At 42.0% G+C, this 27,932-nt stretch overlaps 1 protein-coding gene and 1 long non-coding RNA gene across 2 annotated transcripts in view; one reads left to right on the top strand and one right to left on the bottom strand.

Annotated features, from left to right (window-relative positions):
• INO80 (INO80 complex ATPase subunit) overlaps positions 1-15,839 on the top strand; it is a 107,647-nt gene extending 91,808 nt beyond the window's left edge. The window contains exons 29-36 of the mRNA XM_075192542.1: positions 110-182; positions 7,637-7,795; positions 8,895-8,997; positions 9,135-9,223; positions 9,671-9,826; positions 12,021-12,180; positions 14,304-14,516; positions 14,651-15,839. Coding sequence (XP_075048643.1) covers positions 110-182; positions 7,637-7,795; positions 8,895-8,997; positions 9,135-9,223; positions 9,671-9,826; positions 12,021-12,180; positions 14,304-14,516; positions 14,651-14,865 — 1,168 coding nt within the window. The 3' untranslated portion in view covers positions 14,866-15,839. The remainder of the gene's footprint in view (positions 1-109; positions 183-7,636; positions 7,796-8,894; positions 8,998-9,134; positions 9,224-9,670; positions 9,827-12,020; positions 12,181-14,303; positions 14,517-14,650) is intronic.
• LOC142108708 (uncharacterized) lies at positions 49-27,932 on the bottom strand. Its single transcript, XR_012680203.1, has 3 exons — positions 27,846-27,932; positions 5,025-5,121; positions 49-260 (listed from the first exon to the last, which is right to left on the bottom strand). It is a non-coding gene; the product is annotated as an uncharacterized LOC142108708 (long non-coding RNA).

The raw sequence follows: 27,932 nt of genomic DNA, 5'->3' as shown, positions 1-27,932 counted from the left end.
ATTGTACAAGATGGCATGTTGTAAACAGAAGTAAAATGTAAGCTTTTGCAAGCAAGTGGTAGTAAGCAGATCATGAAATAAATTATCACCTTTTTTTTTTTTGCTTTAGAACGGACATCTTTGTCTTCCTGCTCAGTACTAGAGCTGGGGGCCTGGGTATTAACCTCACTGCTGCAGACACGGTAAGTGTTTACATATTTTCTGTTTGTAGGTTTTGCTCATGGATAATGGTGCTTATTGCTTTCAGGGCTAATTGACACCTGCATAAAAAAAAACACAGATTCAGGCTAAATCTGTGTTTAAGCTCTATATACATGTGAATGTGTGAACTGTCTTCACATTTGTGCCGATTTTCAATATACTGCTTTAAAAACAAAAATGTTATGCTCAAATGAAAGGGCTCTCTAGGGTTTCTTTTCTAGATCTGTATGTATGCATTATTTAATTCGTGCTTTGGGCTAGTCTAAAACATCTTGAGTGATGTCACACAGCATTACATAGTAAGAAGCTTGGGTATACCTCATATAATACATGAGTGGTGTCATTACATTTAGAAATAGTTGTAATCTTTATCACCGTCTGACATCACTTCAACCACGATTTCTCTGCTTCATCCCTCTGTTCCTCTCTCATTGTTATTTCAGCCCACATTATGCTGCCCAGAGCTGGATTAAGGCTTTGGGGGGCCCGGGGCACTTAAGACAGGGGGGCCCCTAAAATCTAAAATTAAGAGCATAGTGTCTTCATTGGGTATAAGGCTGTAAGCATTGACACATCCTGCATTACGACACCTATAGCCCACAGTACGACATTTACAGCTCTCCCAGAGGGCTCGCCTAGCTTGTCTGCACAAGAAAAGTCATTACTTCCACAAACTAAAATACTTCACATTAAAACAATCATCAAAACCCCCACATTAAAATGGGCATTGACACCACACATTAAAAATACAACTATACCACACACTAAAACTAGCAATGATACAGCACACTAAAATTAACAAAAAATAAATAAACATCTACAATTTTATTCAATATTTATTCAAAATTGCTAATGGGTGTGTTGATGCACCTGCATTGTTGTGTACACCATTGAACGGACACCAAAAATTAGGATTGTCCCACTAGAATCACAACATTTCACAGACTCTGCTGCTCTCTCCTACCTGTTCTTTTCACTTTCACCACCTGTGCTGCAGGTTTCTTTAGTTGCGGCTTGCCTGGATCCTGGAATGTTGGAGGACCTATTTGAAAAAAAAATGGATACATTTAGAAAATTACAGCCAGCCCCAGTGTTAAATCTGTACCATCCACGAATAATAATTAGGCCTTCCTCCAGCCCCAACATTAAAATAATAGTATTCATATTTAATAAATAAACCTATTTCCCTCCCTACAAACAGGTCCAGCAATAAATGAATAGTATTTGCATTTCAGAAATATACGTATTTCCCGAACCTGTCACTGCCATTAAATAATTCATAGGCACATTTAATAGAGACCTCATTCTCTCCAAACTCACCCCCAAACCACCACATCTTAAATTAATAGTCCCCACTATTGTGCCTCTCTCCCGCACTTTTTCCTCATACTGTGCCTGTCTCCCCATTTTTCCTCAATCTGTGCCTCTCTCCCCTTTTTTCTCGTGCTGTGTCCCCCCTTTTTCCTCACTGTGCCTCTCTCCCCTTTTTCCTTACTGTGCCTCTCTCCTCCCCTTTTTCCTTACTGTGCCTCTCTCCTCCCCTTATTCCTTACTGTGCCTCTCTCCTCCCCTTATTCCTTACTGTGCCTCTCTCCTCCCCTTATTCCTTACTGTGCCTCTCTCCTTCCCTTATTCCTTACTGTGCCTCTCTCCTCCCCTTATTCCTTACTGTGCCTCTCTCCTCCCCTTATTCCTTACTGTGCCTCTCGCCTCCCCTTATTCCTTACTGTGCCTCTCTCCTCCCCTTATTCTTTACTGTGCCTCTCTCCTCCCCTTATTCTTTACTGTGCCTCTCTCCTCCCCTTATTCTTTACTGTGCCTCTCTCCTCCCCTTATTCTTTACTGTGCCTCTCTCCTCCCCTTATTCTTTACTGTGCCTCTCTCCTCCCCTTATTCTTTACTGTGCCTCTCTCCTCCCCTTATTCCTTACTGTGCCTCTCTCCTCCCCTTATTCCTTACTGTGCCTCTCTCCTCCCCTTATTCCTTACTGTGCCTCTCTCCTCCCCTTATTCCTTACTGTGCCTCTCTCCTCCCCTTATTCTTTACTGTGCCTCTCTCCTCCCCTTATTCTTTACTGTGCCTCTCTCCTCCCCTTATTCTTTACTGTGCCTCTCTCCTCCCCTTATTCTTTACTGTGCCTCTCTCCTCCCCTTATTCTTTACTGTGCCTCTCTCCTCCCCTTATTCCTTACTGTGCCTCTCTCCTCCCCTTATTCCTTACGGTGCCTCTCTCCTCCCCTTATTCCTTACGGTGCCTCTCTCCTCCCCTTATTCCTTACTCTGCCTCTCTCCTCCCCTTATTCCTTACTCTGCCTTTCTCATATCCTTTTCCCTCATAGTTTGCCTTTCTGCTTAATTCCCTTTTTTCACTTACCTTTCTATTAGCTTTTCTTCTCTTCTCCTCTCTTCTGTCTTCTCTCTTCTTGCTTCCTCTCCGCGCTGGAGCAGGCTAGGTCATACGGGCGACGGGGGGGGGGAAGCCGCGGAGAGAGGGGGGCCCGGAGCGGTTGCTGTCAGTTAGAAACTGACAGCAGGAAAGTTCATGCAGCGGCGGGGGGCCCTTGGAGAGAGGGGGGCCCGGGGCACGTGCCCCCTGTGCCCCCCCTTTAATCCGGCTATGATGCTGCCCACAGTACATTCAGAATCAATCCTGCACCTGGCCTAAGCCCCTCCCCATGCAGCAACCTGTTTGCAGAGATCTCACAATAATAAAATACGTTTTTAAAATTTAAAATGGGATCTAGACTTCTAGAGGTAGATTTTAAAGAAATATATAACATAAACAAAAAAAACAGATTCTAATGCTGTGTTTTGTGTTAATTTGTGCTTTTTTGATAAATATTACTTGTTCTTATTACTGTTATGCTCAGTGCTGTTTGGGGAAGGGCAGAGAGTGGTGTCTGAGAAGTCACTTTGCATCAAACTGAACATAATAATCGTGCTTTAGCCTGACACAGGCCATTTTATGAATATGCCACAGTTTTCAGTGAAGTGCCACTAAAGCATACTTGCCGACTTCCTGAAGTCGGCGTACGGGAGCTGCCTGGGGGAGGTGGCCGTTTTGGGGGCCGGACTATGCACATTGTGCCATTTTGCCCCACTCCTGCTACGTAATGATGCAAACAAATCATTTTACAGCGGGGGCAGGGCCAAATGACACTATTCACTGAGAATAGCGGAATTTTGGCTCTAATTCTGCCCACTTCCTAGTGAATTGGGCAGATGCGGAAGGCTGCCATACTTCTACCCGGAATCCGGGAGTCTCCCGGACATTCCGGGAGAGTTGTGAAGTATGCACTAAAGGCATCTTAGAGCACATGTAGCTCCAGCAATTTCCTGATGGTTTATTTTCAACATCCTCAAATGAATATGCAGCATGGCAGAAATTCTCATTCCGCCTCTTTACAATCCTATTTATTGATAGTCATCAGTGACTGCTTCCCATTGTGCTTAAAATGTAGTGTATAAATTAAAATAATATTTTTTATGTATACTGGATTATGTAGCCATGTGTGTAGATGAATACTGGTCCCTACAATGTGGAGTGAATGCTAGACACAAGGGGCCTGATTCATTAAGGAAAGGTAAGTCAGAAACTTTGAACCTGGGCAAAACCATGTTGTTGTGGAGGGGGAGGTAAATTTAAAATGTAAGGACAGATTTATAATTGAGGTAGAGCAGTGTTGGCTAACCTGTGACACTCCAGGGGGTAAATGTATGAACATGCGGGTTCTTCAACACCCGCGTGTTCAGCGTGTTCGGCGATTGAATTTCAAGCGGCGCTGCATTGTAAAGGGAAGTTTCCCTTTACGATGCAGCGCCGCTTGAAATTTAATCGCGGAACACGCGGGTGTTGAAGAACCCGCATGTTCATACATTTACCCCAAGGTGTTGTGAAACAACAACTCCCAGCATACCCTTCCAGCTGCTATATATTGGCAAAGCATGTTGGGACCTGTAGTTTCACAACACCTGGAGTGTCACAGGTTAGCCAACACTGAGCATGTCTTAGATCAAATGTAAATTTCAGCATAAAAATAAACCTATTAAGTATTTGTGTTTTACATGAAAAAACAGCCAGTATTTATTATTATTATTAATTTTTATTTTTAGGGCGCCACTAGGTACCCGTAGCGCCATACAGGGACAGACAGAAACACGATACAGGGTGAGACAGCACAGTACAGTTAACAGAAATCACAGTAACTCAGAAGCTCAATGAACAGCTAGATTAGAGGTGAGCGCCCCCAGCGGGGTAGAGACAGGAGCCGGAGGACCTCACGGAGGAGACAAGGAGCTGGAGAGCAGAGTTAAGGTGGTGGAGAACAGAAGGAGAGGAGGCCCTGCTCGGAGGAGCGTACAATCTAAGGGGAGGGTAGGACGGACAGAGACACAATGGTAGGAGGAGGGAATGGGGAGAACGGAGGCAGAGACAGAGAGGGGGGGAGAGGAGAATGAAAAGGAGGGAAGTAGGAGGGGGACAGGAGAGGGAGGGGGGTAGGAGGAGTATGTATGTTATGTGCAAAATAATAAACTAATTTGCACCCCTTCCATTGTAACATGTTTTTTTCCAGGAGAAAACTTACTAATTTTTTTTGCTTTACTTTCCTTAATGAATCAGGCCAATGGTGTTTTTTCTCATAGGATCCTTCTTGAATCATAACTGTGTAATAATAAGATATTATTGTACAGTAATAAATAGTAAAACAGGTTATGTACACTATGGCTTTTCACAGTTCCTCATTAAGATTAAAATAAATATTATTAATTTTACTATCTTCCACTCAGTGGTCAAAGTGGGCTGGTAAACGTTGTATGCCATACCGTCTCTTCTCCTATCGCCTTCATTGTAAAACTGTCAAATTCCATTCACTTTTCCCATACCGCCACTTCTAGTGTTCCACTTTGACTTCTGCTTCCACTGGAAAAAAAATGTGGTTGATAGTTGACATTTAGGAAATGTTAGAAGAGTTGTTTTCATTTCTTAATATCAAACACAGTATATTGTATGCCAACAAATAAATAAAGCTTGTTGCCAGATGGCAGAGCTTTTTGTTCACAGTTGAAATGCCCTTGTCTAAGTATATGACATTTTTAAATATTTGAAATGCAATTAGCATTTTAATGACTGCATCTTTTTTTTTTTTTTTTAAATAAAGTTTTTCTTAATTGAGATTTTCACAACAAACAGACAAGTAAATACAGCCTAACTAATTACCCCCATCTGTCTAATCGTGTCAAATATGCCAGTACAAAACAAGATCGTGTGAACCCTTGTAAACAAAACAGGTAAATCAAGCAAAATACCTATCCAGTGTATCAATGTATTGCAACCTATCAAATTGTAATCCATGTTGCTTTACAAGTTGTCAACAAATTGAGATAACACAAATAATTTTACACACATAGCTACGCAGGGCTGGGAGCTAAGCACAACAATAATGACTTCCTGACCCAAACAGATCATCCTTGTGAGGATGAAGAGCATATTGTGACTCGTACCAGTGGTGCCAAACCTTGTAGTATTTATGCATGACTTTTAAGGCGTTCATACATAACCCGCTCGTGCCGCCATACTTCTGTCACCAGATTGGTCCAATGGAGGATATCAGGGGGGTCTGAACCCGTCCAACTCCTAGCTATAACCTCCTTTGAAAGGGAAGTCAGAGTAAATATATATTTAAAGAATGGGTTGCCTAGACTCTCCTCGAGTGTGATGCCAAATATGCAGACCTTGGGACACCGTGGAATCGTGGAAGTGATGCAGCCCCATACCTTAACCTAAAAAGACTGGAAAACAGTAACAATAATGCCAGAAAGTGCCAGGGGCGAGCCTGCAATGACTGCATCTTTACCGATATCACAATTATTTGTCATACATTTATTTGCATTATCTGCTAATTAAGTAAACAATAACTGTTTTCCTTTCTATTATATGGATCATGTTTGCTCCTCATATTACTCCCCCATTCTTTTCTATGAAACTAGTACACATGGGCGACCAAAATGGGTAGAGCTTCTTGAAACAATTGGATCTTGTGGCCATCAGATATTGATCAGGATTGCTGGTCGTTTTGGGCATTGTCTAATATCGCCAAGTTGTCAATGAGAACTGCTGTGTTTGGGCAGTTTCTGAGAGTGCAAGTTTCAAAATGTAAATATCCTAGTCATAGTGTCAGACGGGCAGTAGCATTTATAGTTGTAAAGGGGGAACGCTCATCTTCTGTCACATGGATGTGATTACATCATCAGAGCTCAATCACTCCCTTGTGACTGGGATGGAGCGTTCCCACTTCACCTCAGTGTGTCGCCAAAGGAGTGATTAAGTTTGAATGCTAGCACTGGAAAAGCATTCAAAGCACCCGTCTGACACCACTATAATGATATATATTAGTTGCTCCACAAAAGCAATTTTGAAAGATTGATTTAAGGTATCCACTATCACATTAAGGTTGAGAAGCACTTCATCATAGATTATTTATGATTGTCTCAACAATACAGCTTGTATTTCATATCTGTATTTTTCATTTCCACCTCTACTTATGTCACCACCTTTTACCAAGCTTGGGATCCTATTTATAATAAACAGACTATTTTATACACATTTGTGGGCTAACTGTACTTTCGTGGACTTTATTTTTTCTTTCACTACTTTGTTCACTGATTTGATGGGTGCAGTTGATCTTTATGGTCTAGGGAAGGTGGTGTGTCCCTGAAGCTGAAGTTATTCCCCTGGGTGTAAAAGAGGATCGGAAGACCCTTACCACCACTGGAGTCTATTGTGGGAAAGATATTAACGGGCCATTCATTACATGACCATGTTGAGGCTCCTCTCTTGGCAGGGAGACTGAATATTTATCCCATGAGTAAAATTTGGCACACACTTAGCCTTGCAGTAGAGCCTTATGGCCCAGAGGTTGATAAAGATTCAGGCCTCCAAAGCACTTTGCACTGCATGAGATTGATTATACACACATCAGACTTTCAATCTAAAATATGCCAATATACCTGCGGTTCAGAATACGTAGTTGACTATTAAGAGGAACTTTTTCTGTGTCTTGATCCTCCGTTTTATTGGGGAGGATTTAATCCTTTTTTTGGGGGGGGTTTTGTGAGGCAATTCTTTTCTGCAGGGACATGCAAATACCATTCACTGTACGAAGGCTATTACTGTATTTAACACAGTTTACTACATTCTGGTTCTTAGAAACCCGCTGTTTTGGATCAACAATGAATCATTTTGATTTTCCTGTAAACATGTTGTGAGGAAAGTTAGCATACAAGGTTAATTTTTCACTGGTAAGGAATGCAGTCACTTTGTTCCAAGTGGTTATTTTTGTGGCTTAAATTATTTTTAGACCTTATGAGCCAAAGTTTGTTTATAATGTATTCTTTAATGTTATTTTTTGTCCCTCTGTTTTTTTCCCCTTGGCTAGGTCATTTTCTACGATAGCGACTGGAATCCAACTGTGGACCAACAGGCCATGGACCGAGCTCACCGTCTGGGCCAAACCAAACAAGTCACTGTTTACAGACTAATTTGTAAGGGTACCATAGAAGAGCGTATACTTCAGAGAGCCAAAGAGAAGAGTGAGGTGAGGAACATTAGCAGAATAACAAAGGTTTACCATGGAGCAGTGCTAAGTTCCCAAGTGAAATTATTTTTTTATCATGTCTTTGTATGTTTCATATTCTACATTTCCACAATTTGTACATTAGCTAACATCAAATAAAACCAGGTTATAATCAATATAAGTCAATAGCATGCATGTCATTTTTTTGTGCCAAGTTGTTTTAGAATTGTTGAGTACTAATGTCATAATGTTTGCATTTGATACCTTGTAATGTGCATAAAAACCACCCTTAATTTTTATTTTCCTGGAACGCAACTCACTCATTTTACATTAGAGTTTGGCCCAGGCTTCTAATTTTTTAGAAATTGGTCCAGGTCTGTTATAAGAATATTAGTATCATCTCTGGGCTCTTGAACTTTTCAATGGAAATTATATCTTTATAATCTACAGTACAGGATACTTTACCGCACATATTTATTATGGCCGATTTTATATATAATAGTATATTTAATAGTATTCCATAGTAAAGTAAAACAAGTCTGTCCATACAACTCTATTTTTCATATAAACTTTTTTAGTTGCATCCCACATTCCCAAACCTGGGATCCAGTGTTCAAGCGAAGTAATCTTTTGGGACTGGTTTAACTGAGGATAATTCAGTGTTTGGTGGACTTTCAGTTGTGGATAAAATGATCATTTCAAATCATTAAACCATTGCTTTAACCACATTTGCTAACAAGATGCATTTCTGTGGGTCTTGCACTTTATGATAAATAGACACTGCTATAACTTGTCCGGTTCTCCAGAGCTCATCTAGGCTCTCTGGGTTTTTTCAGTTCTGGAAAAGATTTTGATGTGCTAAACAAAGCTCTTTCTCTGTATGTAGATAAAATGCTTAAACTTTATCTAAACTGCATAGCAAACATTTTAATTATCACATCTGAAGGGACATAGAAGCTCACTTTGAGATGAGATTTTCAATGTTGACATTTTTCAGTAGAATTCCTGAATTTCTCCATCTATTTCTACAATGCTGGGATTCCTCATTTCAATACGCAGCCCTTGTTATCTATTGTTTTTCAATAATATAACAGCTGAAATATTTTGTTTCCTTTTACAGATCCAACGAGTAGTGATTTCTGGAGGAAATTTTAAACCAGACACTCTTAAACCAAAAGAGGTGGTCGGTTTGCTTCTGGACGATGAGGAATTAGAAAAGAAATGTATGTAATAGCACACTTGGTAAAATTGTCTATGCTTTAATGCTGAAAACGATATTCAATTTATTGTTATACTTAGGAGTTATAGAGCTGTAACAATGATCTTCATGATTTTCTGAAGATATGCTCTGTGTTTGCAGTACGCCAGAGGCAAGAGGAGAAGAGACAGCAAGAAGAGACAAACAAAGTGAAAGAGCGCAAACGAAAAAGGGAAAAATATGCAGAAAAGGTTCTTTTCTATTGGTTACTTTAAGGCAATTAGTGTAGCCACATAATTCTATCCCAAACTTTATCCCAGTTCTCGGCTACTTCTGTAGAGATACAATATTTCCTTTAAATGTTTTCCATTTGTTGAAGTTACTTTTGCCGCAGCCAATAACAGTTTTATAACTTTCATGTTAATAAATATAATTATGCAGAGACATAAGGCTCAGTGGGCAGGAAGGACTGTGTAATTATCTTTTACCGAACATATGTTGAAAAATTAGGTGTTTTTTCCTTTTAAATTGGAAGCCACTTACATAACGTGAATGATTACATCTTTCTCTGTAATGTACTACACAATATGTTAACACTATATATAAAAAATGTATAATAATATCAATATGCTAACCCTCAAAGTTGTTGTTAAGTATGACACAAATAGCAGTGACCCTTTTTTATTTTTCTATCGCAGAAGAAGAAAGAAGATGAGATGGATGGCAAAAGAAAGAAGGACGGTGTTAACTTAGTTATCCCTTTCGTGCCCTCCGCTGATAACTCCAACCTATCTGCAGATGGAGATGACTCCTTTATCAGTGTGGACTCTGCAATGCCCAGTCCCTTCAGTGAGGTTAGTGTACCATATACACTTCTTGTCCCATGCTAGGAATATATTTTGTTCTTTTCAGCTCTTTGATGGGGAATGGGCAAATTGTTGACGCGTTAAAAACGTCACTGGTCAATTGTTTGTGTTAACATTTAAATAAAAATATATGAGAAATATATTTTGTATAGGAAAAGGGCCACTAAATACATTTTTGTTTTGTATTTTACTAAAGTATGCTGCTCCAGATTTAAGTATCTGCTGGTCATCTGTTTTCTTGTAATAATCTCAAACTGCTACAGCCATATGCAGCTGTATTCCAACTGGCTTACACATGCTGTCCGTTTCACTTGCATGTCAGAAAAATGAAGATTCTGATTCCCCCGTGCAGGCTCCCTCCTTTCCTTAACATTGTGCTTATACAGTATGACTGTAAATGGGTAACAAGAGTCCTGGTCCCTTTTACTGTTAGAGATGGAAAGGAGTCTTGTGTTTGCGCTGTCTCCAGGATTTATCATCTCTCCTCTGAGCTCGATATAGCACACTTGCTTACTCTCCCGGAATTCCCGGGAGGCTCCTGAATTTCGGGGAGTTCTCCCGGAAGAGTAGGCAAACCTTCTGAATTCGCTGAAATTCACGGCATTGAATTGCGGGGCTTAATCGTGTCATTAAGCCACGCCTCCGCTATTCAATACCCCCGTCACATGGCTTCTCCCCCAGTAAGTTGGCATGTATGCTATATAGAGCAGCTGTTAACCCATACATCACAGAGAGTAAGGGCAGTCAGGAGTCTTGTTAACCATTTTACATCCAATGCCATGCGATCGTTCTATATGTGCACAATGTTTAGCATAGGTGGCAGTCTGCACTGTAACGGTAAAAGACAGTAATTTGAATATTAATTTTCCTGACATGAGGGAGGCAGGGTAAGTCAGCAGAATATGGCTGTAGTAGTTTATGGAGAAACACTTTTTACGGTTGACTTTTACAGGAAAACCTGCAGCAATCTAGCAGAGGGGGAGCAGGTTCAATATTTGAATTTCGTAAAGTAAAAAATGATATACAACTTTTTTTATTTATTTTTGTAAATGAGCTTTTGTAATAACAGGGTAGATATGTTATTACAAATATACAGTAAGCCATAGCAGAGCTTCATTGTAAATAAAATCATTTACTGAAGGGGAATTCTGTCAAGATATAGACTTGAATGAAAATCCTATGCCACCCAACCCGAGGGCCGGCAGGTTGTTACTTTCTAAAGCTGAAGCATTTTTCAACCTTCTTTTCTCTCTAGGTTCTGGAGGATTCTTTTATGAAAGAATTACCTGTCCCACCATGCATTGCTTCAGTGCCTGGCGTTTCTTTAATTAGCCAGTGACTTTATACGGCTGGAGAGGGGGGCATTTGGCCCCTGGGCCGGTCTCATAGTGGGCTATCTTGGGCTGGGCCACCTGCATTCTTCCCCCCTTTAAAATAGGCTGCTGAGTCGAGTCTTGCCCCCATGCTAAAATTTGCCAGCCCTTCCCTGACGGACATTAATCAAGCCAAAGGAGCAGACAATAATCATTATTCTAGCTTGTTTAATGGCCCTTTTTTGCCCTGCTTTAAAACTGACAGTGGCACCCAATCAGATATAAGTTATAATCAATGTGGCGCAAGCAAGATAAATTATGGCTTTGTTATAGGTTATGTTGCTGTAGGATCTGTGTTATATATACCTTGGTATTCATGAAGTTTTAAAGTTGTTTGGCTGGTTGTGTACTGTAGTGGTGTTATTTCAGCAGCCATACATAAAAATTATATACAACCTTTAACATTTGTGCCCTCATATCAGTACTGATATTTGGGGTGTTAGTTGCAGTAATTATGTAAAGCTCCTACTAACAAACCGGATATCTGCACTGAATTTTTTAGGCCTATGATTTGGGAAACGGCAAAAATAGAAAGTGCACTTTTCCAGAATGATAGCTAAATGAGGATTATGTTTGGATGCATAGGTAGCAAATTCACTTTCTTTTTTTATTGCACTTCCTGGGACCATTTTCATTACTTATGTTTAACACTTAATAGTGTTTTTTGTGGTTTTTTTCTTTTGTGTGGTATCTGTATTGCTAATCATAGGCATAAAAACACCAGGTTCAAGAACATTTCTTGTAAACTGCTGAAGCATGTAACTTACAGTGAAGTCCCCTAACAAATAATATTGTGCTTTGATGACCAGATATCAATCAGCAGTGAACTCCACACAGGATCTATTGCATTGGATGAAAGCAGTAATGATATGTTGGTCATTGTGGATGACCCTTCCTCTTCAGCCCAGCAATCCAGAGGAACAAATTCCCCAGCATCTATCACTGGCTCTGTCTCGGACACTCTTAATGGTTAGTTTATACACTAATGGGCATATTCAATTCCGATCCCAATCCGCGGGATCGCGCTGGAACGGCCGCGGACCTAATCCGCGGTACCGCAATAACGTGGATTTTCGTTCGCAGCCCACAGGGCTGCGTACGAAAATCTGCGTTATTGCGATACCGTATTACCGGCAGTAGTGCGCATTTTCCGCGGTAACGCGCGTTACCGCAGATCGGTTCGGAATTGAATATGCCCCTAAGTGATATTTTATACAATAAAACATATTATCTGTATGTCTGTTTTTGGACATTATCATCATTTGCCAATTGAACTGTTGTCAACTTCAGTTTAATTTTGAAGTAAGATCTGAAATTTGAAAATCAGACAAGACATTTTGTGAATGACAATTGTAAGTAAAATTTCAACATATTATAAATGGCATTTGATGACTGTTTAAGATGTCACATGTGATGAGTGAATATAGGAAGTAGCGTGTGATGAATGAGGATGGCAATTGACGCGTGATGATACTTTACTATTCATCAGTGGCTTTTTAAAAATAATATTAATATCTACTAAAGGGTCCTTTGTGCATTTGATGTTTCTTATTAAATGCATTTTCAATATTATTTTCAAATTTTAGAACAGCTGTTTTTTTTCTATCAATGCAAAGGAGGGGCTTTCTAGAAGATTTACCTACCCCATACTCTAATATAGGTGAGAGCACGGTGGCTCAGTGGTTAGCACTTCTGCCTCACAGCACTGGGGTCATGAGTTCGATTCCCGACCATGGCCTTATCTGTGTGGAGTTTGTATGTTCTCCCTGTGTTTGCGTGGGTTTCCTCCGGGTGCTCCGGTTTCCTCCCACACTCCAAAAACATACTAGTAGGTTAATTGGCTGCTATCAAAATTGACCCTAGTCTCTACCTGTCTGTCTCTCTGTTTGTCTGTATGAGTCTGTCTGTGAGTGTGTGTCTATATTAGGGAATTTAGACTGTAAGCTCCAATGGGGCAGGGACAGATGTGAATGAGTTCTCTGTACAGCGCTGCGGAATCAGTGGCGCTATATAAATAAATGGTGATGATGATGATGATGAGAGGCTATTTTAGGGTGAAATGGGATGTGTCAAGGACATACTACTCTTAAAAAATATCCATGGTGTATAGACTTTTAATAATACCTCTCCTAACCTGTAGTGCCATTTACATGGCATTTTATAACTTGCCAACCCTGTGCTCTTATATGTAGCATGATGTTTCCCCATTCACACCATAATAGAATGATCTTTTATATAAATATCTGGAGGGGGTTGTAAACTGGTGTCTATTAGAACAGGTCACTGTGACCTTCCACACTCACAATTAGTCTAAAACAATGTGATGCTCATCACATCTTGCATTCTATAAATTCAGAGAGGATGCCACTCAGATTTGCACATTTTACTGCTCCAGACAGGGAGCAAACAAGCCAGTGATTCCCTCCCACACTCTCAAAAAGTCAGAATGAGAGATTAGAAACGTAAATATAAACACATACTCAGTTATGCTTCATGTAGTTCATAGGCCTATAAATGGAGCCACTTGCAGTTGATTTATGCATAATATGCATACTGTTATTATTGTCCATTTAGTGACAGTAAGGCATATATCCATACATGTCTGTCATGTTATTTCCATATTAAGAATCCTTGTTGAAACTGTGCACACAGTGCTAATTGGACATCCAGGAGTGACAATTACACAGTCCTAGGCAAATGCTAGGTTTCCTCAAGCAGCTTTGGACTTTGGAACATTTCACAAGTCATTTGATTTTTAAACTTACAAAAAAATTATTTACTTGGGATTCATACCTGCAATAATGACTTTGTGAGTTAAAACACTCAGGTACTTTGTACAGATGAAGTCATCTTTAAAAGTGTGCTATTCTACTCCCTGGTAGTTTGTATATCTCCAAAAGGAGAACATTGCTTTCCAATATTCTTTCAAAATGTATGCATAGAAGGTATTTAAAAATAGCCCAGAGCTATGGTCAAGGCAAATTGTAGCATTATGTATTCTACATGCAAACACATATATTAAATAAAAGAAGCTTGTGTAATAAGTTATTAATAGAATTAGCGTTTCTCAATCATTTTGTTTCCTTAAACAGGAATTTCAGGTCAGGAAACACAATGTAGTGGGCGGGCAAATTCGAATCGCAACAGAGGGCGTACCAAACCTGGTGGGAATGGCTCAAAAGGAAGCAAATCCCGAAGCCGCAAGTCCACTTCTGGTAGTGCTGCAGCAATGGCAGGAGCAATGGCAGGAGCTGCTGCAGCGTCTGCAGCAGCATTTGCAGCATATGGATACAATGTATCAAAAGGTAATAATAACCACCATTTTATGCAAGCAGTCAAAAGTAACAAACCAACCTATACAATAGGAATGCAGCACTTGATAAGCAAATATTAATGTTTTGCTTATTTTTTCCTCACTGTTATTTTACTATGTTTCCAGGTCTCCCGGCTAACAGCCCCCTTCAAACGTCTCAATTACGAACATCTGGAATTTCAGACTTTGGCCCATTAAACACATCATCACCAATTAACTCCCCCCTGAGTAAAGGAAACAGTGGTCCTGGTACCTCAAAAATCAATAACCCTATTAGCTTAATACCAGAAACCCCACCACGAAGACACAGTAAAGCTACTGGAATCCCAGGGGGGCTGTAACTTCCTAAAAGAGTCTGGGCATTTCTGCCCATCAGTTACATAGCAAGGTATTTTCAAATGGACAGCCAAAGATTTACAGAAGGACGTCCTTAAACACTTCCTAGAAATCTACCGCACAACTGCAAGATTTACCTTTTGTGTCTGAGTAAACTCATTACTCCTACAGCTGGGCAACATTGTAACCTTCCCTTATTTTGTGATCCCTTTTTATTACACCAGTTACTACCCTGCACAAGGCGGCGAGGCTTGAAAAGCAATATAGATCACAAAGTGGCTCCAGTGGGTCTCGCTTTCCAAGGAAGTTCTGTGGTAACTAGAGTCTACAGAAGGAAATACAATGTGCATCATGTGGATGGATTATCGTACATGATGGCTTCATTCTGTTCACTATATTACTTCAATAGCCATTGTAAACTTGAGAGAAATGTTAAGGTTGGCCACTGCTTGTGCCTACAAACTTTGGACAATTGTTAAGAAACTTAAAAAAAAAGTCTCTGTTCTTTGTTTATTAAGGCTGCATGCGTTCCCAGAAGCAACACAACACAACCTGGAACATTGTTAACTGGATGCAATTGTTTGCATGCAGTCAGTGCTGATGCCTCCTACCTCCTTTTCAGTGTAAACCGTAGAGAAAGAATGAGATGATCTGCATAAAATGCCAATTTAATTATTAAACTTTGAGGCTTATAAACCTCCTTGCCGCAAGAAGGGCTTGCAACAAAGTGTAAAGGTTAAACCCTGCAATGATTTGCACACTTACATTTCAGACACTTAAGCAGCATATCACAAGTGTGTGTACATACACAATATAGCGGGAATCTAAACAATGCAAAGTCTTTTTTTTTTCTTTTCCTCTTTACAATGTGTTGTCTATTTTTATATCTAAATTTGTATATATGTATAAAAAGAGACACATCTTTCTTTTACTAACTGGAGAGAAAAAATTCTGAATAAATTGAAGATCATTTTAGGTACTTTTTGTAATTGCATTTTTTTCCCACGTAAACAGCACGGCAGATGTTTGGGAGACCTAATTATATTAAAAAAATATTAGCACGTCTATGTAGGCAATCATAATTCTAATGTGATGGTTTCAAGCAGTTATACTAGCATATAGCCACTGGATGCATCTTAAAAGTGTACCAATCATATTATTTAATTTTTCCCTATATATTTTTCAAATTAAATTTTTCAAAGATGAATGATTGATAATATTCCTGCTGCAGAATTTTGCCTAGCTGCTATAAGCGGATTTTTGTACTTGCGTTAACCATCTCTCTGATTCCAACTGAGGGAAACTGCAGTCATGGAGATAGAGGCAACACTAGAGCTGGGCACTTAGGAGTTAACTTAAAGAAAAGAAAAGCTCCTCCCCTCTAAAACCACCCACACCGCCAAAGGATACGCGAGTTTATAACTAACCAAGACAAAAGTATAGAGCAAAGGAAGAACAAAATAAACCACTCTCTCCACAAACATTACTGAACGAATGAGCATAAAAGGAAGGAGCACAGTGTTCCCAGTTGGAATCAGAGAAATGGATTTAACAGAAGTACAAAAATCCTCTTTTCTCTTTCATCTATGCACCTCAGTCATGGGAATGTTCCAAAGCTGCCTCTAGGGAAGGGTACACTTAGACACAGCTGTATGCAAAACCTTTCTTCCACAGCTTGCATCTTTGGGTGCAAAATTTTAAAACGGTAGAATGTTCTAAATGTATAGACAGAAGACCATGTGGCTTCCCGAAATAGTTGCTCATCCGATGCTCCGTGTCACACCGCCCAAGAAGAACTTACTGATCTGGTAGAGTGAGCAGAGATATTTTCTTGGAATCTCTTTATCTGAACCAATGTTAGCCTGATGGATAACCATTTTGATCCACCTGGCAAGAATTTGCTTAGTCGCTGGCCAACCCCTCTTTTGCTTATTTTAGAGGACCAGAAGAGAATCCATCTTTCCTAAAGTAGAATTCCTGGCTGATCCTTTCTGATGTTAAGAAGGGATGATGCTCTCCAGGTTAAGGTGGAATCCCCACACCCCTTTAGGCTGGAATAATGTATGGTATAGTGTGTAGCACCGCTCTATCATTAGAGTAGAAAGACCATCTTCCAAGTAAGAAATTTGAGCTTTACAGACTCCAAAGACTCAAAGGGAGGAAGCTGTAAAGCCAACAGGACCAAGTTAAGGCCCCATGACACTATTGAAGCAACAAAAGTTGTTTAAAGAGAGAGAATTTCCTGTGAAAAAAAGGTAATCCCTTCTGAAATGAGGGCAAGCTTCCTCTGAAAGTAGATAGACAGGGCAGGGGCAGAGACTTTGGCATTTAAGGAACCATTGTTCAGACCATCCAGAGTAAAGGAAACAAGACACCTGAACACAGAAGTATGGCATCCTCTTCTTTCATAGACCTTTTAGAAAAGCACTTAGTTCTCAGGATCCCAACTGCAACAGCCATGCCGGTAAAGCCAGACAAGCGAGGTCCTCATGTAGAAAAGGACCGTGAGAGAGAAGGTTCTCCCTTAGTTGACGTTGCTATACGCCTACCGCCACCATCTTTAGTAAGTTGGCATACCAGAATCTTCTTTTGCAAATCTGGAGCCACTTACATCACTGGAGCTCCTTCCTTTTTGCTCTTCATGAGAACACGAGTAAGCATGGGTATAGGAAAATTATGTATGTGTGTATGTATGTGTGCATATGTGTATGTATGTGTGTGTGTGTATATGTACAACTTCTTCCTTTTTATGGTTCTTTATTGTCAGGATGGTAATAATGTTTTGACACCGTATACTTGCACAGCAATTATGGAGACCCTCAACGCTTACTATACATAGTCCAGCTCAGCCAGCTAGCCCAGCGTTGATCTCCCTGAACAATGAAACAAGCAGGGTTTTATACCTGACACTCCTCCCAAAGGCCTAGCTTGATGGACAGGTGACACACCCACCTTCTCTTTAAAAGGAAACGCCCATCCCTGGCTCTGTTTAGACAATCAGACGCACCCTGTCTGTTTGCTGTGAGGAAGCAGCTTTTAAATCATGTAAGTAAACCAATTTTAAACTACACATATGTTTTTACCTGGTTTAATCTCCACCTAGGTACACAACTGTGCCAATGTTTTACTCTACTTCCCTGCTTTCTCTGCATATTGCCAGCTAAATGCCTCCTTTTGTTACATATCCCTCCCCCTAGCGTCTCCAAGTAGGGGGACGCTGACTTCACGAGGAGCACATATTTTCATGACAACGCATCTGCATTTTTGTGTAGAATCCCAGGCCTATGTTCTACTGAGAACTTGAAAGGTTGTAGTGCCAAGAACCAGCAGGTTACCTTGGCATTTACCTCCCGGTTGTTCTGCATCCATCTTAATTGTGCATGGTCTGTTATTAGGGTGAACTCTCTGCCTAGGAGATAATAGCGCAGAGCTTCTGTAGCCCATTTTATGGCGAGACATTCTTTCTCCACAGTGGCATATTTTTGTTCCCTTGGAAGCAACTTACGACTTAGGTACAGGACAGGATTTTCTACTCCATTCTTCTCCTGTGACAAGACTGCACCTAAGCCAACACCAAAAGCATCAGTTTGGAGGAAGAACCTCCGGGTAAAATCTGGTGCTTGTAGAACTGGAGAGGAACAAAGAGCTAACCGAAGATCAGACCAGGCGGTTTCTGCAGAGTCAGACCAGGTTAATCTATCTGGACAACTTTTAACATGTCCGTAAGTGGAGCAGCGCTAGTGGCGAAGTGGCTTACAAACCGCCTGTAGTAACCTACTAAGCCTAAAAAGGTTCTTAACTGTGACTTTTTCTCTGGTCTTGTCCAATTTTTGACTGCCTCCACTTTGTCTAGCTGGGGTTTTACATGCCCTCGACCAACAATGTACCCCAAATATTTGGCTTCTCTCATGGCTATGGCACATTTCTCTGGGTTAGCTGTTAACCCTGCGGACCGTAATGAAGCTAAGACCGCCTCAACTTTGGCTAAATGTGATCCCCAGTCTGGGGTATAAATCACTATATCGTCCAAGTAAGCAGCTGCATAAGCTGTGTGAGGTCGTAGCAATTTATTCATAGCCCTTTGGAAGGTGGCTGGTGCCCCATGCAACCCAAAGGGTAGGACTTTATATTGATAGAGACAATCAGGGGTGGAAAATGCAGTCTTTGGCTTGGCCGTGGAAGTCAGGGGAACTTTCCAATAACCCTTTGTTAGATCAAGGGTTGTTAAATAATTGCTGCCAGCAAGATTTTCCACCAGTTCATCCACACGTGGCATTGTATAGGCATCAAACTGCGACATACTGTTTAGGCGCCTAAAGTCATTGCAGAACCTAATTGTCCCATTGGGTTTCGATACAAGCACAATGGGACTATTCCATTCACTAGTGGACTCTTCAATTACATCTACCTGGAGCATCTTCTCGACCTCCTTTCTCACGTCCATCCGTCTGGCTTCTGGAATACGATATGGCTTCTGCTTGACAATGACTCCTGGCGCAGTGGCAATGTCGTGTTCGATTAAGGTAGTGCGCCCAGGAATGGAAGAGAAGACATCCCTGTTCCGGCGAATCATTTCTTCAGTCTGTTGTTTCTGCTGAATGGACAAAGCTGGCTCTATGGGCACTTCAGACTTTTCAATGGCAGTACTCACTACCTGAGGAGAGGTTTCCTCATCATGCCAGGGTTTAAGGAGGTTCACATGATATATTTGCTCCTCCCTTCTCCTACCTAACTGGTGGACTCTGTAATTGACAGGACCGACAGCCTCTAGAACTTCATATGGACCCTGCCAATGGGCGAAAAGTTTGCTTTCCTGGGTAGGAACCAGGACTAGGACCTTGTCCCCGGGCTTGAAAGATCGAACAACAGCACTTTTGTCATAACTTTTCTTCTGTCCTTCCTGAGCCTTTTTTTACATGTTGCTGCACAATGGGCCCTATCTTTCCTAGCCTCTCATACATTTGGGACACAAATTGTACCAGATTTGGCTCCCTGGGACCTTGCTGCCCCCACCCTTCTTTTAACATATCCAAGATACCCCTGGGCTGTCTCCCAAACAATAACTCGAAGGGACTAAACCCTGTTGAAGCTTGAGGTACCTCACAAATGGCAAACATCAAATAGGGAATAAGAGTGTCCCAATCTTTTTTTTCTCTTGAGCCACTGCTTTCCTGAGCATGTGCTTTAATGTGCGGTTAAAGCGTTCCACCAAGCCATCTGTTTGTGGATGGTATACAGAGGTGTGAAGCGCCATTACCCCTAGCAACTGGCACATGTCCTTCATCAGTTTAGACATGAATGGAGTACCCTGGTCTGTTAGAACTTCTTTGGGTATTCCCAAGCGTGTAAACATCAATACAAGTTCTTTAGCTATGGTGCTGGACTTTGTTTCGTAGGGAAATTGCCTCTGGATACCTGGTTGCATAGTCGAGCACCACTAGAATATATTGGTGCCCATGTGCGGATTTTTCCAGGGGCCCCACAAGGTCCATAGCTATCCATTCAAACGGAACTTGTACTATTGGTATTGGAATGAGAGGTGCTCTGTACATGGGTTTGGGACAGGTTCTCTGACAAATGGGACAGGACCGGCAATACTTTTTCACTGCCATGTGTACACCGGGCCAGTAAAACCTAAGCAGAACTCGTTCCCGTGTTTTATCCTCCCCTAGGTGTCCCCCACAGACATGTGTATGTGCTGCTTTTAACACTAGGGTTACATGGACCTGAGGAACCATTAATTGTTCTACTTTATCCCCCTGTACAGTAGTAACTCTATGCAGGAAATTTTTAACAATAAATTATGGTATACCTTCTGCAGGCTGGGCGGCTTTCGCTACCCCATTTACCTCTGTCACACTTTTAAAGGCATGTTCCAAAGTGGCATCATTAAGTTGGTCTCGAGCAAAGTCCTGCAAAGGAAACAAAATTGGTATTGCGGACCAGTCCGTATCCTCACTGACAGGTGGGGTGGGCTCATCTGCGACATCACCGACCAATGCTAGTTTGGACTGTCCATGTTTCCCCACAGTTGGATACTTTTGTGGAACTCCTGCTGTGACTCCCAGGATGGCATTCCGGTTTGGCGGTTCCCAAAGATCGATGTCCAGATGTTGTGGATTCTTAGGCGGTTCCTTTAAGACCGGGCTTCCGACCGTTGCATCAGTTTCCGACATGTCCGGCCGGATCCGCTCACCGAGGACATCATTAAACCGTGGGAAGTCTCGCCCCAAAATGAGGGGATATGGGAGTTTAGGTGCTATGGCAGCTACCACCATAACAGTTTTGTATTTGAGTGTGACTGGTAGTATTGTTCTTTCATACTTCTCTGTTGTGCCATGTACGCAAAGAACTTTCACTTTGGGCAACCGAGAAGTTATGGTTTCGGGTAAAGCAGAGCTGGAAACCAATGAGAGTTCACTCCCCGAGTCAACCAAGGCCAGAACAAGGTTTTGGTTGATTAGCACAGTCACCCGGAACAAACAAGGACTTCCTGATGTGGGACTCATGGTAAAACAGCTTGGAAATGCTGGTCCAATATGTGCTACAGAACAGTCCATGGGTTCCTGTAGTTTAGGACACTCTGCCTTTAAAGTGGCCTGGCTCACCACATTCAAAACACTTCAGATTAGTCAGCTTTGCACCTGGCCCTCTGTCCGTAGCAGTTTTGCCATAGGGCCCTGTGGGAAGGATTGTCAAACCTGGCTTTTGGCGTGGCAGCGGCTTTGGCACAAATGCAGGTTCTTTAGTCATTTGCTGTAGCGCACAAAGCCTTTCTACCACGGTGGCAAGCTCTTCATAAGTTTGTGGGTCTGATTGCAGAACCCACCTTTGCAAATCGCGGTTCAGCCCCCGGATGCAGTGATCTATCGCCAGAACTTCAATAATCCGAGAAGGCGAATTCTCCTCAGGCTGCAGCCATTTCTTAAACATTTTAGAAAGCTCAGCCACTTGCGCTCTGACCGGTTTTTCTTTATCATAGCGCCATTGGTGATAGCGCTGGGCTCGGCCTGGCCCGGAAACTCCAATGCGAGCCAATATTTCAGACTTTAGACACAGATAATCAGAGGCCCGTTCTTCATCTAGATCCATATATGCTCGCTGCGCTTTACCAGTCAGATATGGCGCCAGTCTCTCAGCCCAATCTTTAGGAGGCCATTTTGCCCTTTTTGCAAGTCTCTCGAAAGACACCAGATATGCTTCTACGTCATCAGCTGGTGACATTTTCTGGAGAACAGGACCAGGTGGTTTATTTCTGTCATGCCTCACCTGGCTTAACTCTTCTCTTAAGAGCCTTGTGTTTTCCACCTGTGCCTCGGCGACTTGTAGCATCTGAGCTTGCTGCTGTTTCTGCGCAGCGGCCACATTCACGAGGGTTCTCAGTAATTCCTCCATGTTGACGTCTGCGCGGGTTGGGTAGCGGAAACTTGCTTCCCGGAGCATCCCACTCCTGACACCACTTGTGGCAAGAGCCCGCTACTGCAGAAGCACACACGTACAACTTCTTCCTTTTTATGGTTCTTTATTGTCAGGATGGTAATGTTTTGACACCGTATACTTGCACAGCAATTATGGAGACCCTCAACGCTTACTATACATAGTCCAGCTCTCTGTCCAGATCAGCCAGCTAGCCCAGCGTTGATCTCCCTGACACTCCTCCCACAGGCCTAGCTTGATGGACAGGTGACACACCCACCTTCTCTTTAAAAGGAAACGCCCATCCCTGGCTCTGTTTAGACTATCAGACCCACCCTGTCTGTTTGCTGAGAGGAAGCAGCTTTTAAATCATGTAAGTAAACCAATTTTAAACTACACATATGTTTTTACCTGGTTTAATCTCCACCTAGGTACATAACTGTGCCAATGTTTTACTCTACTTCCCTGCTTTCTCTGCATATTGCCAGCTAAATGCCTCCTTTTGTTACAATATATATATATATATATATATATATATATATATATATATATATATATATATAATGTCAGCAGATGATGTTCCATCCATGCCATAATCTTGGTTAACTCCATCACTAGGAGACTTCTGGCCTCCCTGATTGATATATGCCACAGCCATGGCTCGCAAATTGGCTAACTGATCAGGAAGTGCTGAGCCCGAAGCAGTGTGTCTGACACAGCTAGCATCGATCATTACAAGGGTCCAGTCCCGGATGCAAAAGGATTGGCCCCTGTTCAGATGGTTCTCCCTGAGCCACCACAGAAGGCACTGACATGACTGGGACAACAGTCTGATAATCTGAGTGGCTAGGCACATGTTTGATTTGGACCAGTTCTCAGAAAAATAATTTTCTTTTACAAGCTGCAACCAACTTCACCAGCCTCTAGCTAGATAAAATATTCTTTGAAAGTAGAACTCTCAGCAAGCGAGTATTGAATAGAAGGCACACGAACACCATACGCTAGAATCAAGTTGATTTTCTTGTAATTTATGATCCCCATATGAGATTCTTACAGCTGAGTTATGATCTGAGTTTAGTTGTGAAGAAGCAGAGGTGATTCAGCCTTTATTAGTAAATTGTCTAAAAAAAGAATCGTCATGACTCCTTTTGATCTGAGCAGAGCTGCCATAGCTTTGGTAAATAACCTGTGCCCCGTAGCCGATCCGAAGGTGAAACTGGAGGTAATTAATTGCAAATCTGAGAAGGCCCTCCTTTTTTTCTTCCCTGATTGGGAGGTAAAGGTAAGCGTCCTATATGACCAATGAAGCTAGAAATTTATTATGTTCCATGGCATTGATAACTGACCTGAGGGACTCCATCTCAAACTTGTGCACCTGAAGCTGTGTGTTTAGGGACTTCAGATTCAAGATGGTTTGAAACATCCTGTCTGGTTTCTGAATCGGGATAGGAGTGGAATAAAATCTCTATCTTCTGTTTTTATGTAAGGATCACCTCTGATGTCAGAAGAGATTGTGTGATCCCTTTGAGAGCCAGTCTCTTGCACCTGTCTCCTGGAAAGCCTATAGAACAGAGCCAAGTGGATGAAGGACTGAGGAGGTCTATCACATTGCCTCTCTCTACATTGCCACTTACCCACAAATCTTAGGACTAATCTTTCATATGTCTCAGAAATGCCAAAGATGAGCTCTCACAGCAAACAAGACTGGGTGGGAAGGGACCCCGTCATACCTTAGCCCTGTCAGTGGGTTTGGTGGCTAGGCCCTTGGCTGCTTTCTCCTTTTTTTTGTCCCCCGCACTGGGTAAAGGACTGACCCCTTAAGGTGGAAGATTTTTGTCTAGAGGTGGCACAGCCGAGAAAATGAAAGGGCCGAAACTTCAGTGTCCTGGGAACAATTACCGCAAGAAAAGTCCTCTTGGACTCAACATCCGCTTTCCAAGATCTAAAACAAAGAATCTGTCTAGCGGCAGCTGTGGAAATCTTAGATCCATGAGAGGTGCATCCAGAGCCACCTTGCCTAGGTATTCAGATGCTTCCCTAATATGATCGATTAAGGACAGTACATCAGAAGCAAGAGTCCTCTCTAAAGTGGACATGAGAAGGAGTTTGCAGTGAAGAGGAAGACTATTACTTTCTCCAAAAAGAAAGAGACCCTTGATAGGACCAACACAGACCTTTTACAGTAACTTCACCCAAGGGGGCTGAATTGCTCCCATCACAAGCTTCACCTGAAAATCTTCGAACCCTAAGGTGTGGTCCCCCGAGGCCATCTCAGCATTTTCCCCCTTTAAAGAAAGCTTTCTCATCTGCGCCTGACTCAACCTGACCAAGGGAAACTATTTTTTGTAGAAGTGGACGCCTCTTCGGTTGGGGTTGGAGCTGTCCTTTCATAGGAATCTTCCTCTGGCATCCTCCATCCTTGTGGTTTCTTTTCTAAAAAAATTATCCACCTCAAAACACAACTACAGAATTGGTGACAAAGAATTACTTGCCATCAAGTCAGCTTTAGAAGAATGGTGCTACCTCCTTGAAGGAGCCCTTCACCCGGTTACAGTTTTCACGGACCACAAAAATTTAATCTACCTCTGGGACGCTCACTGTCTGAATTCCTGTCAGGCGAGGTGGTCCTCTTTCTTTGTTCGCTTCAACCTGAAACTCACCTTTCGCTCTGGTACTCAGAATTTTCGTGCGGATGCCCTATCTCGGTCATTTGACGAATCTGATGTAGCTCTTTCCGATGAACCTCCTCAAATTCTCGAACATTCCAGTATTATTGCTCTAAAAAGGGCTTCTTTCAAGACACCTCCAATTGGATGTTCTTATCTGGAACCTCACCTTTGTCTCAAAGCCCGCTGCTGGGCACATGCTACTAAATCTACTGGTCACGCTGGGTTTAAAAAGTCCTTCTCTTTGTTGTCCCGATACTATTGGTGGCTCAATTTCCGGACCAATCTTAGAGTTCTTAGCTTCTTGTGAAATATGTGCCAAAAACAAAATTCCTAGGCACCCTCCGTCAGGTTTGCCGTTACCTCTACCAGTTCCTGAACGTCCTTGGGTGAGTCTTTCCATGGACTTAAACACCGACTTACCTCGTAGCAAGGGTTTCAATACTATTTGGGTAATAGTAGACAGATTATCGAAGATGGCCCATTTTGTCCCCTTGAAAGGACTTCCATCTGCTTCTAAGCTTGCTCAAGTCTTTATAAATGAGGTGTTCCGGCTTCATGGCTGTCCACAGGAAATTATATCTGACCGTGGGGTACAATTCATATCACGATTCCGGAGAGCCTTCTGTAAAGATTTAGGAGTTGACCTAAATTTCTCCTTGGAATATCATCCGCAGACCAATGGCCAGACGGAAAATGTAAACCAACTATTCTCCGCTGTTTTTCCTCCGGTAATCAAGATGATTGGTACAACTTAATTCCATGGGCTGAATTCGCCCATAATAATCATATAGATGATTCCACTGGATCCTCCCACTTCTTTACGGTTTGTGGCTCCCACCCCATCCTACCTGATTTCTCTCCTCCTTTGGCACCTACTGTTCCTGCCACCCACTCTCAGATTTGAGACTTCGCTCATATCTGGACCTCAACTAAAGAAAATTTATTAAAAGCTTCACAACAGTATAAACTAGCTGCAGACCGTCATCGCAAGTTGATTCCTACTCTTCATCTGGGTGATAAAGTGTGGCTCTCCACACAGAATCTTAGGCTCCAGGTTCCATCCATGAAATTGGCCACAGGATCTGAAACTCCCTCCAACTGATGTATCTAGGGAAAGTGGGGTCGCTGCAGGAATCCCTACGGAAGGATTAGGAAAGGTATGTTCACCTACCTCAGCAGGACGCGCTGCTTGTTGTCTCAATTCTAAATTGGACTGAGCCACCGCTTTAATCTAGGTAGGCTCCGTCATATTGGCAGCATTCCCCTCTGGACATGGATGGAGATCGGTCCTCAGTATCGCAATTTGCACATAGGGCATCTGGCTCAGAAATTCCATTTAGTAATTTTGACTGCCATTTGGAACATGTGAAGTATAACACAGATTTTCCCCGAGCAGCTTTGAATCTAGGGGCCGTCCCTTTCTCAGACATGGTTAGAGATAAACAGAGAACGAGAGAAAAAAAAAATACCACAGAGCACAATCTATACAAGAGCGTGAACTTGCAAGTTATATTGTACCATACTGAATAAAATGTAACAGCCTATAGTGGTAAATAAATTCAGTACCCAATAATTCACATTTGATAAACAGAAATTAGGACAGTGACTACTTTTGTATTGTTTCGATCATAATAAAATTAGGAGAGTATACAAATATTCACAGACGCTCAGATCAAACAGATTGAAAAGGAAAATGATAATGTTCCACTTGCAGAGCCAGTGTATAACAGATAGTGGTGAGAGGCAGGGCCGTAACTAGGGCTGGGCGACCGCCCAGGATGCAACGCTGAAGGGGGGCGCAATTTAGGAATATTTTAGGTTCATTTGGTTAAAATTGAGTGCTAGGGGGGCGGCATTTGTCTTTCTCGCCCTAGGCATTAGAATTGTAAGTTACGGCTAAGTTCTCCTCAGTAAAATCCTGTCTTTTCAAAGAGGGAGGAGTTAACTGTTGTGATCCCATCATATGTGGAGATGACTCTGTAATCCCCTATTTGCCATAACTGCCTGACAACACTTAAGCGGTGCACAGTTGATGCACCACTGATTCTCCTGATAGATAGTCAGTCTCAGTCTTTTTCCTGACTGAGACTGACACATCTATGTCATAGCCACAGCTTCCCAGACTGCGGTCTGGTGCAATGCGACCTGTCCGTTTTCGGGTCACTGGAATCAGCCTTTTCACCTAGCGGTGTGCTCTGTTCTAACAAAGGGGCACATTTATCATTTATCGTAGAAATAGAGAAATGGTTATCAATCCTTATCGGACGGATAAGTATTGATTCATTTCTCAAATTTATCAAAACCAAGATCACTCCCTGGACATGCGCTGTCCAGCTCTTCTCTCCGTAGCAGAGCTGGACATAATGAGGAAGAAAAGAATCTGTAACAGTTCCGATGATGTACGCCAGCTTCAGCTGTACATTTACATTACAAGTTTCCGAAAAATTTGTTTTTTCGGAACTTGTTAAATGCCGGCCCCGAGCAGTCACCATACTGTTGTATGGTGACTGCAAGAAAAAACGAAGTGCAGAGAAAATTACTGGTTTTGGAGATTGAACCGTCCGATGGAGCTTTTATAAATATCAATTGCAGACTTCCTTTACCTAATTACACGGTAAGTGCACGATAGGGCAATACCGTCAATTGTTAAATGTGCCCCAAAGAGCACTGCTAGATAACTTATTCTCAAAAAATAAACACTAAACTCTAAATGGTGCCGTACTGAGTGGGCATTAAAATAAACACTGATTATCCTCTGTACAGGGGCAATAGAGGGGGTTAGCAGGTCAGGCAAGTTGCTATTATTTTAGTACTTTACTCCCAATGCAGCACTCTATATACCCCCATTGTGAGCGGGTTGCGTACTATAAAACGAAGCTGGAAAAGACGACAGTACTTACCCCGGCAGGATGACACCAAAGACCGGATCGCCGACTGACTGGAAAGAGAGACAGCTTGAAAATCAGACTTGAGTCAATTGCGGCAGC

This window comes from Mixophyes fleayi, chromosome 12, assembly GCF_038048845.1.
Source record: "Mixophyes fleayi isolate aMixFle1 chromosome 12, aMixFle1.hap1, whole genome shotgun sequence".
Lineage (NCBI taxonomy): Eukaryota > Metazoa > Chordata > Amphibia > Anura > Limnodynastidae > Mixophyes > Mixophyes fleayi.
This window is presented reverse-complemented; position numbering and strand designations above follow the sequence as displayed.